This window comes from Corylus avellana, chromosome ca3, assembly GCF_901000735.1.
Source record: "Corylus avellana chromosome ca3, CavTom2PMs-1.0".
In the NCBI taxonomy this organism is placed as follows: Eukaryota; Viridiplantae; Streptophyta; class Magnoliopsida; order Fagales; family Betulaceae; genus Corylus; species Corylus avellana.
In genome coordinates this window covers 20,200,598-20,215,661 of record NC_081543.1, presented here as the reverse complement: position 1 = coordinate 20,215,661, position 15,064 = coordinate 20,200,598, and the positions used below count along the sequence as shown (strand labels likewise).

The window sequence follows — 15,064 nt, the reverse complement described above, 5'->3', positions numbered from 1 at the left end:
TATTTCGATTTCGTTTTCGGGGTTCTTGTTCCCATATTAATCCTGCAGCAAAATGCATTAATTTTACCATTTTTGAGCTTTTTTTTTTTGTTTTTTTTTTTATGTTGATACAATTTTTTTTAACCAGCTGATACCTAATGTTGTATACTATGAGAACTGGACAACTGTGAGTGGCAACCACTTAGAAGTTCTTGCTGATATCAGGGCAGCCCTTCGGAAAAAAGGTCATGTCCTAGAAAGCCTCACTGGCGGGACTATTTGCCAGTTTATAGTTCAAGATGTAAGGACTTCTTCAAACGAAAATGGTGGCGCTGGAAAGCTTGTGGCCGTGAGTGACCTAAGAAAGGTGGACTTCCTACTGGTAGTTAGTATTTAATTGTCAGATATATGGTTAGTTTTGCTGATGTTATGGACTTGGGAATGACTGTTGGGTGCAAGTAGACTTTTAAGTATTTTTCGTCTTTTCCAATGATCACCATTTTGAGGTGTCTGGTAGCCTTGCCCTATCCCAGGTAATATCCTGTTAACATGCATGTACCTAGGCTGCTAGAGTGAAGTGCCCTGGTTGCACAGATTTTAACCTCCTAGTGTTCTAAACTTTGATGTGAGAGGTAATAGATGATGAGGTACAAAAATCTCAAGGGAGGTTTTCTTGAATAATTAAGTATTGGACTCTCAGTAAAGTTGGATATGTGCCTTTAAGATAAGTAATTAAATCTCTAGTAGGATTTTGAGCCAAAGATAGGACTTAACAAATATGTGCCTTTTTTGCCAGCACTTGCTCTCATCTTCAATGGACAAAACAGTGCGGTTGTGGCATCTGTCTAGCAAGTCTTGTTTGAAAGTTTTTTCGCACAGTGATTATGGTAAATCAATATGTCCTGTTGTCCTTTTGCACTTAAATTCCTTGTTCAGTGTCTCATTTACTACCTGTTGAATGCTACACTATTGATATGGATACTCCTTTACAAAGTGAAGGGCTCGCTAATATCATCTAAAGCATGGAACTACCTAGTTTTGCTTTTGGGTTTATAAAGAAAGTAGTGTTTTACTGTTCAATAAATAAAATCTAATTTAGTTGAAAGTATGACTTTCTGATTTCTTTTTAAGTGAGGGTTTTGCTCTATCTGAAATAAAGTTTTTTTTTTCCTCATTTTCAGTGAACTAGTTTGTATTGCTAATTACACTTCATTTCTTGGATCTGCCTTGAAACAGTGACTTGCATCCAGTTTAATCCTACTGATGATAGATTCTTCATCAGTGGATCTCTGGATACTAAGGTTCGGATATGGAGCATTCCCGATCGTCAAGTTGTTGATTGGAATGATGTACGTGAGATGGTCACTGTTGCTTGCTTTACACCAGATGGTCAAGTTGGTTGTAGATAATTTGCTTAGTCCTTCTGTAGCAGACAAAAGTCCAATTTATATAAGATAAAATTGTTCGATAAGCTCAGAAACTTTGGTGATTTGTTGGATTCTGAAGGGTGCACTAGTTGGTTCACACAGGGGGAGTTGATGTTTGTACAATACGTCTGGTACGAGTTTATAAAGCTCCTCTCTCTCTGCTTTTGTGTGTGATGCGTGTGCCTGGATCAGTCAAGGTTTTTGCGTATTAACTACTAATAACTATATCTGTTCATACTTCCAGAAAATAAATTACAACAAAAAAATCAGATCAATCTGCAGAATAAGAAGAAGAAATCTCATCACATGAAAATCACTGGTTTCCAGGTAATTTGGCGATTCTCCATCATGTTATGAGATTTTTATACATTCAGCTATGAGGAGCATGGGTGATTTATTTCCTTTACTCTCTCTTTATTCAACTCAGTTTTCCCCTTGCAAAGCTTGTTTTTATGTCTACTTTGAGATAAAGTTTGCATGATCCTTTTAGTTGCTGATCAGTTTAAAATTTAAATGAACAGTTTGCTCCAGGAAGTTCATCAGAAGTTCTCATCACTTCTGCAGATTCACGAATTCGAGTTATTGATGGTATTGATCGGGTTCACAAGTTCAAAGGTAAGAATTAAATATATCAAATGGTTTCTTCCTTATTATTATTATTTTTATTTTAGCTATATGAAAGTGCTTGATACATGAACTTTTTGTCTTAAACCTGATTTGGTGATCGATATGATGCTACTGCCAAAAGTTGATGCATATGATTCTTTAGTTCCCGAAGTTCTTAAATAGTATTTTCATAATGCAAACAGTGGTAAAAACATTTCTTTGAACTTGATAGCCCTAACTCTTTAAGGCTAACTCTTAGATTAAGTCTGGTATATTTCTGACTCGTGACTCAAAAGATTGTGACAATTTGATCTCTAGGAAGGATCATGGTTAATTCAGTAGTTTTAAACAACAATAACATATTCTTAACCGTTTTGGTAAAACACCATTGTGGACTATGATAACCTGTTGTGAATCTTTATGGTTGCCTTTTTAATTAAATATGCTAAACCTTTGGCCTTTGGAAATATGGTGTAGCTTGGTTGTGATTGACTTGGTGATTCTCAGAGAAGATTGTCTTATATTGAATCCTACCTACTTTAGTTATATAATCTGTGTATCTTTTCAACCTATTTTGTACCATCTCATGGAGTGAAATCACGTATCTAAGAACTTTAGGTCAGAAGGTATCTGAATTGAAAATTTTCATCATAAAAAGTTCATATGTTAATTTTTCATTGACTGACTAGTAAAGATTTTTCTAGCGTCTGCTCTAAGTATTTTGCCTTTGGGTGAAACTTCTAACTGGATGTGGTTGTGGTTGTCCATCTGTTGTGTTTTGCACTCTCTTAAATATGGTTTTTGATTTCTTAGATCCCAATTTCTAGTCTATTTTGCTACCTAACCTATAAACACTGTGAAAAGGGCTTTCTAAGTTTTTATTTTTTATTTTTTTGATAAGCAATCGACAAATATTATTAAAAGTGTAAGGGGGGCTCTAAGTACACAGGAAGTATATATATATATATATATATATAAACCCTTAACTCATTAGCAAAAAGAACAAGAAAATCATTATAACTAAATGTCAGAAAAGACACATATGCATCCGTCCACAAATACAAAGTATTGAAAAATAAAAAATACAATATTCTCTAACGACCTCCCAATCCTCGAAACTTGTGTCATTATATAAAAAAGGGCTTTCTAAGTATTTGTACTGTCATTTGACAACTTGAAACAGTTTTCTCCTTACTAAAAGTATTGGAAGGTAGCTGCCTAGTGAGAGATGTCTCCATGGGTTTAAAGGCAATTTTTAGATTCGGACTAGATTAGATGTTCACGAGTACCTTATTAGATTGATCTTATATCATGATTGAAAATTGGGGTGATTGGGCACCGAGTTGGGGTATTCCAATGTTATGTGGCACTAGCACACTGCTCCACTTTCATGCACATCGTTTTCATTTATTCCTAATGAATATTGTAAACCATGCCTTAAATTTTATGGTATATTTTACTTGCATGGTTACACCCCCTGAAGAAGCAGTTTTGTAATCATAATATCAAAGTTTAAAAACTTGCAAAGTCGGTATCCCATGTTTCAGTTCCTTTTAATTTTACCCATCTTTTGTTAAAATGTCCAAAATATCCCCTTTCTTAAAATAAAATAAAATAAATCAAAAATAAATAAATAAAATGCCTTAGATTGGCCCACGTGGGTCATCACAATTTTCACTTTTTTTATTTAAAAAAAAAAAAAGACGGGAGGTTTATTAAATCATCACTTATCTCAAAAGTGTAAGCTAATAGAAAAGAGAAATTTAATCATTTAATTTATATTCTAACACGTGTAGGCTCAAATTACCACTTAATAGGTGAGACCCGACATGAAAAATGTTTAATTACAATAAAATAGGGTACAATCTTAGATGAGAAATAGTTGGAAACTGAGTGCTGCAAGCTTATTTTCTGTTTTCAGTCATTGAACAAATGTGCATAATTAAAATTTCCTTTGAAATTGTATGAAAATTGAAGTTGTGAGTGCTACAAACAGGGACAGAAGTTGTGTGAAAAAGTTTATTTTTATCTACAGCAAAATGATTGAGTGGCATTGTGTGCTTCATTAAAAGTAGTTTGTTGGGGGCATCTCTGTTTCTGCTGGATACCCGTGATCAAGATATCTTCTTCTTTCTTTTTTATGTGTGTATTTATGTATGCATTCCGATTACTCGCGAACAATATCTTCTACCACATTGGCATATGCAATTTCAGACTTGAATAATTTGCACAGCTTAAGTTGGTGTTGATTCTGTGACAGGGTTTCGTAACACAAACAGCCAAATATCAGCCTCTCTCACAGCAAATGGAAAATATGTTGTCTTTGCCAGTGAGGATTCTAATGTGTATGTGTGGAAACATGAAGCTGATTCCCGGCCTAGTAGAACCAAAGGTGTAACTGTAACACACTCTTATGAACTTTTCCATTGCCAAGATGTAACAGCGGCTATCCCATGGCCTGGCTTGGGTGACTCTTGGGGATTACAAGACGCGTACTGCGAGGAACAGAACGGGCTAGACAAGAGTCTTGATGAGGTCTCCACAGCCAATCATCCTCCTACACCGGTGGAGGAGATTAACGGCAGTTCACAATCTGCATCCGGCTGCTCAAATAGCCCTCTTCATGGAACCATATCTAGTGCATCAAATGGTTATTTTTTTGATAGAATATCGGCAACATGGCAGGAGGAAAAACTTCTTCTACCTACCAGGAACAGGAGCAGCCCTAGTTTAAGTGTGGATCTCTCCAATGGTGTAAACCAAAACATGACAGCCTGGGGTCTGGTGATTGTAACTGCTGGCCGTTGAGGGGAAATTAGGACTTTTCAAAATTTTGGGTTGCCGGTTCGAATTTAAGGGGCCAAACCTCAGCCTTGAGCTACCACAAGGGCAGTACGGTCCACTTCTCATTATATGGCAAAATATGTATAGAGAATTGGGTGAGATTTGTAATATTAGCAGAGTTCCATTTCTTGTGCTTGTGCTAGCCGGATGAGTGCAGATGGGGGAAGCCAATCCGACTGAGCATTCCGAAAAAAAAAAAAAAGAATAGATTTGTTAAAAAAGGAAAAAAAAAAAAAAAAAAAAAAACACCGTGAATCTAGAAACCGATGGATTTGTGCAATCGGGAACTGTAGTTATGAGCATCGAAAAAGCTTATTGAATTAAAAATAGAAAAATTAAAATTCTTTACGATTCATTCTTACTATTCTTGTTTCATCAGATTCATGAACTGGGGGTATATGAAAGAACTGCAGTTTGTTTAACCTTGCTTAAGGAGAGCAGCATCTAGTTATGTGGAAATTTAATCAGCTAAACTTGCTTGTTCGAACCTAAACTATAACCAGTGCAATCAAAATGTTAAGAAAATTAAATTTCAATGTCCAATCTTTGAAATGTTGTGCAAAAGTCACACTTTATAAGCTATCAGAACTTCAATATCTCGACTGAGCCCAAAAGACCAGTACACAGGCAGTAAAAAGAAGGGAAATTGGTGGAAAAAAGTTCTCAGAGTTTTGTCCATGCATGCGATGTGACAAGGATCCGAGGTTGAAATTTTAACAATTAAAGTCCTAAGTTTTGATCGAATAACAAATATATCTTTCTATTAGATTTTCGGTCGGTCTTTAACAGAAAACTTATCACTTGTCAAATTGTCTATGTTAGACCAATGAAAATAACTTATCATATTGTTTACTTCATACCAATGAAAAATATAATGTGTATCCAAATATACATTAGCTTTCTACGGAGATATTTACCCTTTTTTTTTTTTTTTAGGGTAGAGATCCACCCTACCTCCACCCTCCAACCCACAAAAGGAGGCAATGGAGGATGATTATGCCCCATAGAGGGGCAGTGGCGATGTCTCCACCCTTGCCCACCTCATTGAGGTGCGACGGAGGCGGAGATCGACTCCCACAAAAGGGCGGGGTGGAGAGCTCCACCCTTGCACACCTCTCCCGCGCCATGAAGGATTATGCTGGCAGCAGAAACTATGGGCGTGGAGAGGAAGAGGGTTGGTGTTTGGTCGAGGGATCTAATGTGGTTAGACTAAAAGCTCTCTTAAAAATAGGTTGTGGCTAAACCATCACCTACACATGCATTTTTTTAACTCATACGATCCTCCCATTTAAAAATGAGAGGAAACAGAAGGCTTCCCCACATTTAAAAATGGGAGGAAAGAGAAGGCTCCCCAATTGGAGGGGAGCCACTCTCATCCAAATCAGGCCACCAACTGAATTGTTCAGTGAACAAGCTATTATAGAACTGCTCAATATGTTCTTTGATCTCAGTATGATTGAATGAGACTGTGCCATTAACCAACAAAGATTCAATGGAATTCTTTCTTCAATTTGAGTTGGCCACTTGATGGAAGAACTTTGTGCACTTGTCACCCTTGATTTTTGCCTCCAACTCACCTCCTCCAAAAGAATGGTTATTTTTGTATCACTAATAGCTTTATCTTTTCTCATTTTCCCCTCGCCACAAAAAGCTCTTTCTTCTTCTAAACCATCATGTAAGGTTGGCGATTTTTTACAGTACTCGTGAACCCAACAGGAAATTTTTAGGTTAGAATCAATTTAAGTCGACCTGAAATAACATGTTTAATAAACGGGTCAATCCTGGGTCAATTTGCTTAACCCATGGGTGACCCATTTGACTAGTATACTTATAAAATCATATTTGTATTTTTCCTTTACAAAAGAAAATCCTAATGGGTTGGTTGGTCAAACGATCGTGTTTTGGTCAACCCAACACGACTTGTTTATTAAATGAGTTATGCGGGTCAGGTCATATTAGGTTAACTTAACACGACCTATTTATCAAATGGGTTAAATGGGTCGTGTCGTGTCAGCCACTTATTTAAATTGTTTGTATCAAGGTTGAGGAGTCTAACCCATTTAATTAAATGAATCATATCAAAGTTGATCCTTAACGAATTGGCAAGTCAAATGGGTCGACATGAACTTGGCATGTCAACCCGGATTACCAGCCTTACCATTAAGACCTCGTAAATCATCCAAAATAAGCCTTTTCAATTTCTCTACATTGCCAACACCTCATCATTCCATACTCTTAAATTAGCTTTCAACGCCTTAAATTGTCAAGTCAAAATGAACCTTAGAGAACCTTGAAAGCAGTAAGAAGTCCACCATTGTTTCACACTTTCACCCTCTCCACTAAGCCCTATAATTTTAACCACATCTTCTCGAACTTGAAATACCTTCTACCTCACGAAGGCATCTGCAATAAAGAAGATTAGGGAAATGATTCGAGCAAAGTCTTGGCATCTCTTCTAATCAAGATAAATGAGAAATCTATAAAATCTAGACAAAGATGGAGGATCCCAATTGTTCGACCACATAAAAGTTTTGCCTACAAGAGAGATATCCATGAGCTTCTGATAAAAAATGAAATATGAGGACTCCAACATAGTTGGACAAAACGGGGCTCACCTGATCTCTCACTAGGGAAACACATGATGTTGAGATATCCCCCAACATACCATGACAACTTCCACCATTTACTAAAACCAACAAATTGTCCCCAAGGAATAGCTCAATCGGCTATGAACCATGTCTAATGAAGCGGAGGTCACTAGTTCGAATCCCCCCTCCCACTTCCCTTGTGTGGACATGTCAAAAATAAATAAATAAAATAAAATAAAACCAACAAATTCATCCCATAAAAACCTTATATCACATGTTGAATTGGGACCAAAAACATCTGCAACAACCCAAGTAAATTGGTCTTTGACAAATTTAAAAGAACAAGTAGCAGTCAGCTCTCCACACTCTTCGATTTTTTCCACCACCTTCCTATCCCACATTAGTAAAATCCCATCGGAAGCCCCTCTTGAATCTAAAAAACTCCAATCCACTGTTGGCAATTCCACAAACTATGCACAATTAAGGGAAAACCCAAAGATTTTTTTTTGCGTTAAGGAGCCCAAACATACATCAATAAATTAATACATATATACATAGTATCTCTATGTGTGTGCGTGTGGTTTATTAAAAATAAAACTGGACAAGTTTTGAACTTAATTTCATATTAAGTTATAAGTTATAATTATATAGAAAAGTAACATATCTATAAATAATCTTTAAAAAAGACTTCCCTTTCGAATACAAAAGTTTTATCGTTTGCTATAGACATAGTTTACCTTTTTTATTTAAAAATATGATATGCAGTTTTATTATTATTATTATTATTATTATATACGAGTTTTTTTAAGATATTATTATTTTTGTATGCAGATATGAGATGAAAAAAATCAGAGTGTAAATCAATTCATAAAGGTAGGAACAAATTTTCTTTGGTTTAAATCCAATTCTATTTTTTTTTTTATAAAATACTTCTCAAAAAATATTCACTATGAACGTCCGGCAGCCCCGTCGTGATCACCATTAATTTCTTATAATCCCGCGGTGGCCATAGACCTACAAGAACTTTCGGCAGCTTGAGGTGTTACTTTGAGCTTTTAGCGATTTTGTGGTGGTTACCATAAACTTTTGATAGCTTTATGGTGGCCACAATGAACGTATATGACTGTCATGAACTTTTGGAGACTCTATAGTGACCACCATGAACATTTGATGGCCCTATGGTAGCTATTATGAACTTTTGGCGACCTCTTGTTATTTTGAATGTTAAAAAAAAAAAAAAAAAAAAAAAAAAAAGTTTTGGCCCCCTAAACTTCCAGCCGATTTGACAAACCCCTCTCAAACTTTTAAATCTCTCACTTTGGACTCCTGAATTTTCAATTTCTATCATTTTGGACCCCTCTGTTAGTTTTCAACGTTAAACTCAAACAGTTTAACTTTTTATGCCTATTATATCATCACCCAGTCCACTTAAAATCCCGAAAACATCCAAAACTACAGCACCCACCCCTAGCCCAAAACGACACAGTTTTGGGCATCTATTTTTTTTTTAAAAAAAAAAAAAAAAAAGATCGGGGTGGCTGGGCCAAAATGGGGTGGCCAGACCACCCCATTCAACCACCCCATGGCCAAGGGGGTGGTCCGGCCACTCCCAAAAGGCCAAAAAAGAAAAGAAAAGAAGAAAAAAACGGAATGGGTTTTAGGTTTTTGGGGGTGGCCACCCCATTTTGGCCAAAGCCACCCTGATTTTTTTTTTTTTTTTAATATTTTTCCTTTTCTTTTTCTTTTTAAAAGATAATTTTAATGCCCAAAACAGTGTCATTTTGGGCTAGGGTGGGTACTGTTTTTGGGGCCCAAAATGGTGTAGTTTCCGAGTGAGGGTATAATGGGCATAAAAATTCATTTCGTTTGAGTTTAACGTTGAAACCTAACAGATGGGTCCAAAGTAATGTAAATTGAAAGTTTAGGAGTTCCAAGTGAGAGATTTGAAAGTTTGAAGGAGGTTTGTCAAATTACGTGGAAGTTCAGGGGCCAAAATGAAGTTTCTCCCAAAAAAAATATTAGAGTTGGGGTATTTTAGAAAAAAATATTCAATTCCAATTTTGTTGTCTCTAAACCAAGGAGTTATCATTCTATTTTAGCTTATTATAATCAGTAACAAGTAATAACCATTCCTATTTCTAAAGAATTAGCCTCCACGTGGTCCACATCCGATTAAGCTACCTCTTGGGAACATATCAAAAAAAAAAAAAAAACTAATGTTTTGCGCGGCCATGGACCCAAATGGGTCAACCCGTTTGTGATTCGTCGGGTTTGTAATGTTTCAATTTGGGTTTTTTGTTGACCCGGCCCACGCTCACTCCTTCCGAAGTGTTGGATATCTTTTTTAACGACTCTGTCTCTGTCTCTCTTCCTCTCCCTCGCCCGGTGTCTCTCAGATCTGCAGCGAAATCAAAAAAAGAAAAGAAAATGGCGGCAGGACCAGATCAGCTCTTCAGTCTCCGGAACAACTTCTACCTGGGAGCGTTCCAGGCGGCCATTAACAACAGCGAAGTGCCCAATCTCTCCCCAGACGATGTCGTCGAGCGCGACTGCCTCGTCTACCGCTCCTACATCGCCCTCGGCAGCTTCCAGCTCGTCACCAGCGAGATCGACTCCTCCGCCGCCACGCCTCTCCAAGCCGTTAAATTGCTCGCCCTCTATCTCTCCTCCCCCGATAACAAGGTCTCTTTTCTTCCCCATCTACTGAATTTCGCTCTTGCTTTTTTGTTCCGCTAGCTTATGATTTATAGCTCTTCTTCGTAAGGCCGCGTTTGGTTCTACCCGAATTGGAACGCGTCGGATCTGTGATTTTGAATCGAATCCAGTTCTGAGCCACCAAACGCGACTTTGCTGATGGTCGAGTTTTGTATGGGAAAGGATGGAAATCAATGTTGATTGTTGCGAGTGTTATTGTTGTGTTAGGAGTCGACGATCTCGAGTCTGAAGGAGTGGTTGGGGGATCCCGCGATTGGGAACAACCCGATCTTGAGGTTGATTGCTGGGATCGTATTCATGCATGAGCAGGACTACAATGAGGCTCTTAAGCACACTAATGCTGGAGGCACTATGGAACTGTGAGTCTCCAGCTCTTTTTGGCCCTTTTTTGTTCCGTTCGGAGTCTTGGATCCGATTTCTTGTTTGTCTTTTTGTTTTCCCTTTCATGGCATTTAATTCAATGTTTTTTTTTATACCGCCTTCGATGATTCACTTTTTTCATAAAATAACACGAAAACGTTCAAGTTTGAATGCTTAACATCAATATACAGTGTTTGGTATTTCAATAAGCTGTGAGAAATGGGTAAATCTCTGTAGCTGTCAACAGTGATAATGTTTTGAGAAGTTTTTTTTAATGCATCACATCTTGATTTGGATGGTAAATCTCACTTGAAGAGTGATTTTGTCACTGATGATTCTTTGAGATGTATTTTATCTAGACCAATTATTTGGTAAACCTAATGTCTATTTCTCACAATATGCTGAAGGCAAACAATAGCAGCCTTCCATTCTCTTTGTAAATTCCTCGCCCTAAGGAGTTTATCACCCCCATTGAGCCCTCTCACGAGTCACGATCCAAGGTAACAACTTAGGTTTCATTAAGAACTGAGAACACCTACCACCTTTGGAGTCATAATTAAGAGCATGCCAATCTTTTTAACTCCCTTGTACCTCTATCTACTAGTTTGGAATTGGAGGTTGATCTATTTTGGGAATGAATCGCTTCAATAGCTGCCAAAATTTCCATAAATTGTTTATCATAGTCCTCACATGAAATCCCCATGACACGATGGATCTCCTTCACTTTTTGCAAAACCCAATTTGAACACTCCCGCCCCAAGCAAATATTTTTCCCAAACACAGTTGGGCCGTGGTAGTGTGTGTGGTTGTGGTTGGGGGGGCAGGTACTCAAAACAGTACATAACATGGCTTCATTTCTACTGTATAGATCTACATCCAGGCAAGGCATTGGGTCGCTAATTGGCTGACTGTTACCCTGTGCATTACCCAACTCCATCCCAACTAAAGCAGACAGAACTGTCCCTTTTCCCTTATTGCCGATGACACTGAACTCCCGCAAATCCTCCACTGAAGAATCAAGATCCGGCAAAGAAGTTAGTTGACCCCCTTTAACACTAAAAGCCCACTCAACGGACCTAGGGTGTGCTCTAAAACCATCGTCTGACAGACTACCAACACAAGAGGGCCCTAAATCAAGAAACACAACACGCAATTTGTCTACTGGATGTTCTACCCATGCTGCCAGGGTGCAGCCTAGTGGTCAAAGGGTGGGTTTGGGATGAGGGGTAGATTCGGACATCTTGGGTTCAATTCCGCACTAGGAGTTCTTGATACACAGTTCTGACCAGTGGGGTCATATATTTGGGGTTTACTAAGGGTGGGTCTGAAAGGCCTTGCCTTGGTGAGGCTCCCACATCATTAAAAACAAAAATGTTCTACACATGCCCCTTCTCCTGATAACTCCACATCTCCAATATTGATTGATTTAGAGAGAGAAATGTCCGAAGCTTTGAAGACAGTGAGAGGATAGTGGCAAAGTTGAAGGCCTTCTTTTTCTATGCCCTCTTTCAATGGATGTTTGTTTATCTTATATATTGATTGCGTACTTGGGTGTGTCCTTTGTAATGAATTTCATTACTTATCAAAAAAAAAAAAAGTCGTGCTAGACTTTGGATAAGATTTGCATGTTGCCTAGGGGGTAGTCCTATCATATCCAGGGAGCTACGGATGTACAAAAGAATAGGAATAAATCAATCTTAGAGATCTTAAACAGCGTGGTAGCATGTTTAGGCGAGATAGTTGAAACTTATACTAATTGCTTCTGTCAACTGAGTGCTTAGTTTGCTGGGGAAGTGACAAAGGATACATGGCTTGCCAACTGTGGAACTCATGTTCAATCCCACGTTGGTAGCCAACAAAGGAAAATCTTCCTGCCATTAAGAAAGAGTCCCACATCAGTTAATGGCAACAAGGACATCAGTTCAGAGCATGCTTCTCATATAAAACTACAAGCCCCCTCACTTTTTGTCGCTGTTATGAACTGTGCGTGTTGCGTGTGAAAGTGAAAAGTTAGTGAATACTTTTTGGTCTTGTACCTTGAGTTGGTAATTGGGATGCGTGCTTCTGTGGGGACCTACCGCCTGATTTCATTTCAAAGTTTTTGAAAGGGTTGAGAAAGTTGATGCTTCGTGTTCATTTGGTTGGTGTATTTTTCTAAAAGTAAGGTGGATAACATTATGCTCTCTTCTCTCTCTTCTCTCTCTTCCAACCTCGCCTGAGATTAGGCGCGTAGGTGGCGCGTGGTTACTGGTTGGGGGTCTAGTTTTTTTGCTGGTGATCTAGGGAGCGGTATGGCTATGTCGAGAAAGTGGAATGTGGAGTCCAAATCTTTCGAATTTCTGATTAAGAGTGGGGTTTCAGGGGGGAGAATATTCGAAAGAGGCAATAGGAAACAAAAAACCATCTTCTTGCACAAGGATGAGGTGGTGTGGTTGGCACGAATTGTTGAGGACCTGGTGGCAGTGGATTCTTCAGAGGTTTTTTGGGACCAATCCAGAGCAAGGTATCCACGGATAATTGCACAGAAATGTGCTAACAGACATGGGAGGTTCCTGACTATTGAAGAATTTGATGGGAGGCATAGGAGTCGCTCGGTCTTTATACCAGAAGGACGTCATGGTCAAGGATGGAAACGTCTCATTACGGAGGTGCACTTCGCCAAGCTTTCCTTGTGTGAGCCTAGGGAGGTTAGGGACGTTATTAAGAAGAATGATGTAGGGTGGAGAAGGAGGAGCTACGCGGAAGTTATGGGGTCATCGCTGCAGAGGACAGAGGACTGCTTCGATACCTTCACTGAGCCAATTGCCAGGGTCCCAAGGTGGTTGAAGGAGGTTTCTATAGGGAAGAATAAGCAAGACCAGCTTGCGGATACTCAGGGGGAGGGTCTGCATGTGTCCCTAGCCGCAGGGAGGTCGGACAGGGGCGGCATGGAGGGTCCGAAGATGAATCAGAGTTCGTATGGGGAGGGAACGAGCAATCCAAAGGCAGGGGAGACACTGGGTCTTCTCGGTGGAGCTCCGGGGAGTAGGTTTCCGGTTCAGGCGAGCAGGTTGACTACCACGTCGAGTCTGCCAGTCTCGGTTTGCGGTGCTGATCAGGTGAAGGGATGGGAGGGGGCAGGTAGCCCTGTCGTGCAAGCCTGGTTTCGTGTTAAAGAAGACTTAATTAATGCAAAGGAGACGTTGGTAAGACTGAGAGGCGAGGTCGACGTGGGGCTCGACAGATTGGAGAGGACTATCAGTTTTGTGGAAGGCCTGAGTGCTCTACCTAGGCCTGGGGGTTCGGGAGCGTATGGGCTAGCAGGAGGGGAAATAGCCCAGCCCAGGAAGGTCTTCTGGGGTAGGCCCAAGCATGGTAAGAGATACCATCCGGTCAAGACTTACTTCAGGAGAAAAGTGTTTCGGCCCGTGGAGCAAGGGGAGGCATCGAATGGAGGGGCGAAGCTGGTGGACATGCCGGAGTGTTCGTCGGGTGGACTTCTCGCTCCGGTGGGCCTCGCCGGTAGTCCCGAGGTTAGGCCGATGTCTCGCGACAGGGTGTTCCATGCCGGGTCTATCTCGCAAATTGGCTCTTCGCCTCCGGCAGAGGCGCCGACAGACGGTAGTTCAGTCCAGTGAGGGGGCGGAGAGAAATAATCCGGCAAGTGAGGGTGGTCCGGGGGATGTTCCGACGGTGGGTCCTAGTTGTCAGGGCTACGGTGGTGGCGAATTTAAGTGATCAAGCTTCGGCGCCTCCGGCCGGTGAGCCTGGACTGCTTGAAGGGAGGCCCAAAGCTTCTGGTGGGTGCCGCCGGGTAGTACGCCAATTCTGTGGAGAGGTTGTGGTCCTGCGACAGGGAGGTTGCTTCGCGCCTGTGGTGTTAGCAACCATTTCTCCGTCAGAGGTGCCGACTAAGGAAGACGTGTTCAGTGAGGGGGCGGCGAGTCCAACAAGGGTCGACACATTGGGTGATACAGTTACGGCGGACTTCTTGGCTGAGTTGACAGAGACGATGGGTTCCCCGATGAAGTTGCAGGGGCCTCTACCCAGTCTGGAGAAGGGGCTGGTCGACCAAGGTGATCGTAAGGGGGTCTTGGGGGTCGCTATTTCTGGGATACTGGGTAAGCACCCCAGCAGTGGGGTGTCTCCGGAACTCTCTGGGCCTGCTACCAGCGTCGGTGAGAAGGTCAGGTCGGGAGGGTGTCAGGGTGATTCTGGGAAGGGTCTTCTGGGTAAGGAGATGGGGTGTGGCATATCACAGGCGGATAATATGGTTGGAGCTTCTACAGAAGAGGTGGGTTCTAGCAATCAGGAGTCTTTTGTTCCAGATTCTGTTCAGGAGACACAATTGGAGGTGCAGGAGAAATTTTTTATCATTCAGGCTTGTAAGGAAGTTGGCCTAACTTGTGATGGTGAGGAAGGTAAGCTTGAGGAGACCATTGGGAGGCTTATGGCTGACAACAGAGGCAAAGAAGTGGAGAGGGCAGTGGGCACTCCTATTGTCAAAAAAGGCAAGAGGGAGCTTATTAATTTGCAGTCCTCTGTAAATTTTCTGGAGCATTCATC

General features: G+C 40.5%; 2 protein-coding genes and 1 pseudogene across 2 annotated transcripts in view; all 3 read left to right on the top strand.

Moving 5' to 3' along the window:
- Window positions 1-1,337: 1,337 nt before the first annotated feature.
- On the top strand, window positions 1,338-5,041 carry LOC132174248 (uncharacterized; annotated as a pseudogene).
- Window positions 5,042-9,800: 4,759 nt separating this feature from the next.
- The window catches only part of LOC132176573 (coatomer subunit epsilon-1), an 11,734-nt gene continuing 6,470 nt past the window's right edge, over window positions 9,801-15,064 (top strand). The window contains exons 1-2 of the mRNA XM_059588822.1: window positions 9,801-10,126; window positions 10,367-10,518. Coding sequence (XP_059444805.1) covers window positions 9,872-10,126; window positions 10,367-10,518 — 407 coding nt within the window. The 5' untranslated portion in view covers window positions 9,801-9,871. The remainder of the gene's footprint in view (window positions 10,127-10,366; window positions 10,519-15,064) is intronic.
- On the top strand, window positions 14,181-15,064 carry LOC132173407 (uncharacterized; the record flags this gene model as incomplete). The annotated part of the gene is given in 1 exon segment (XM_059584900.1): window positions 14,181-15,064. A coding segment is annotated over 1 exon segment (884 nt), but the record flags the coding sequence as incomplete, so codon positions are not given.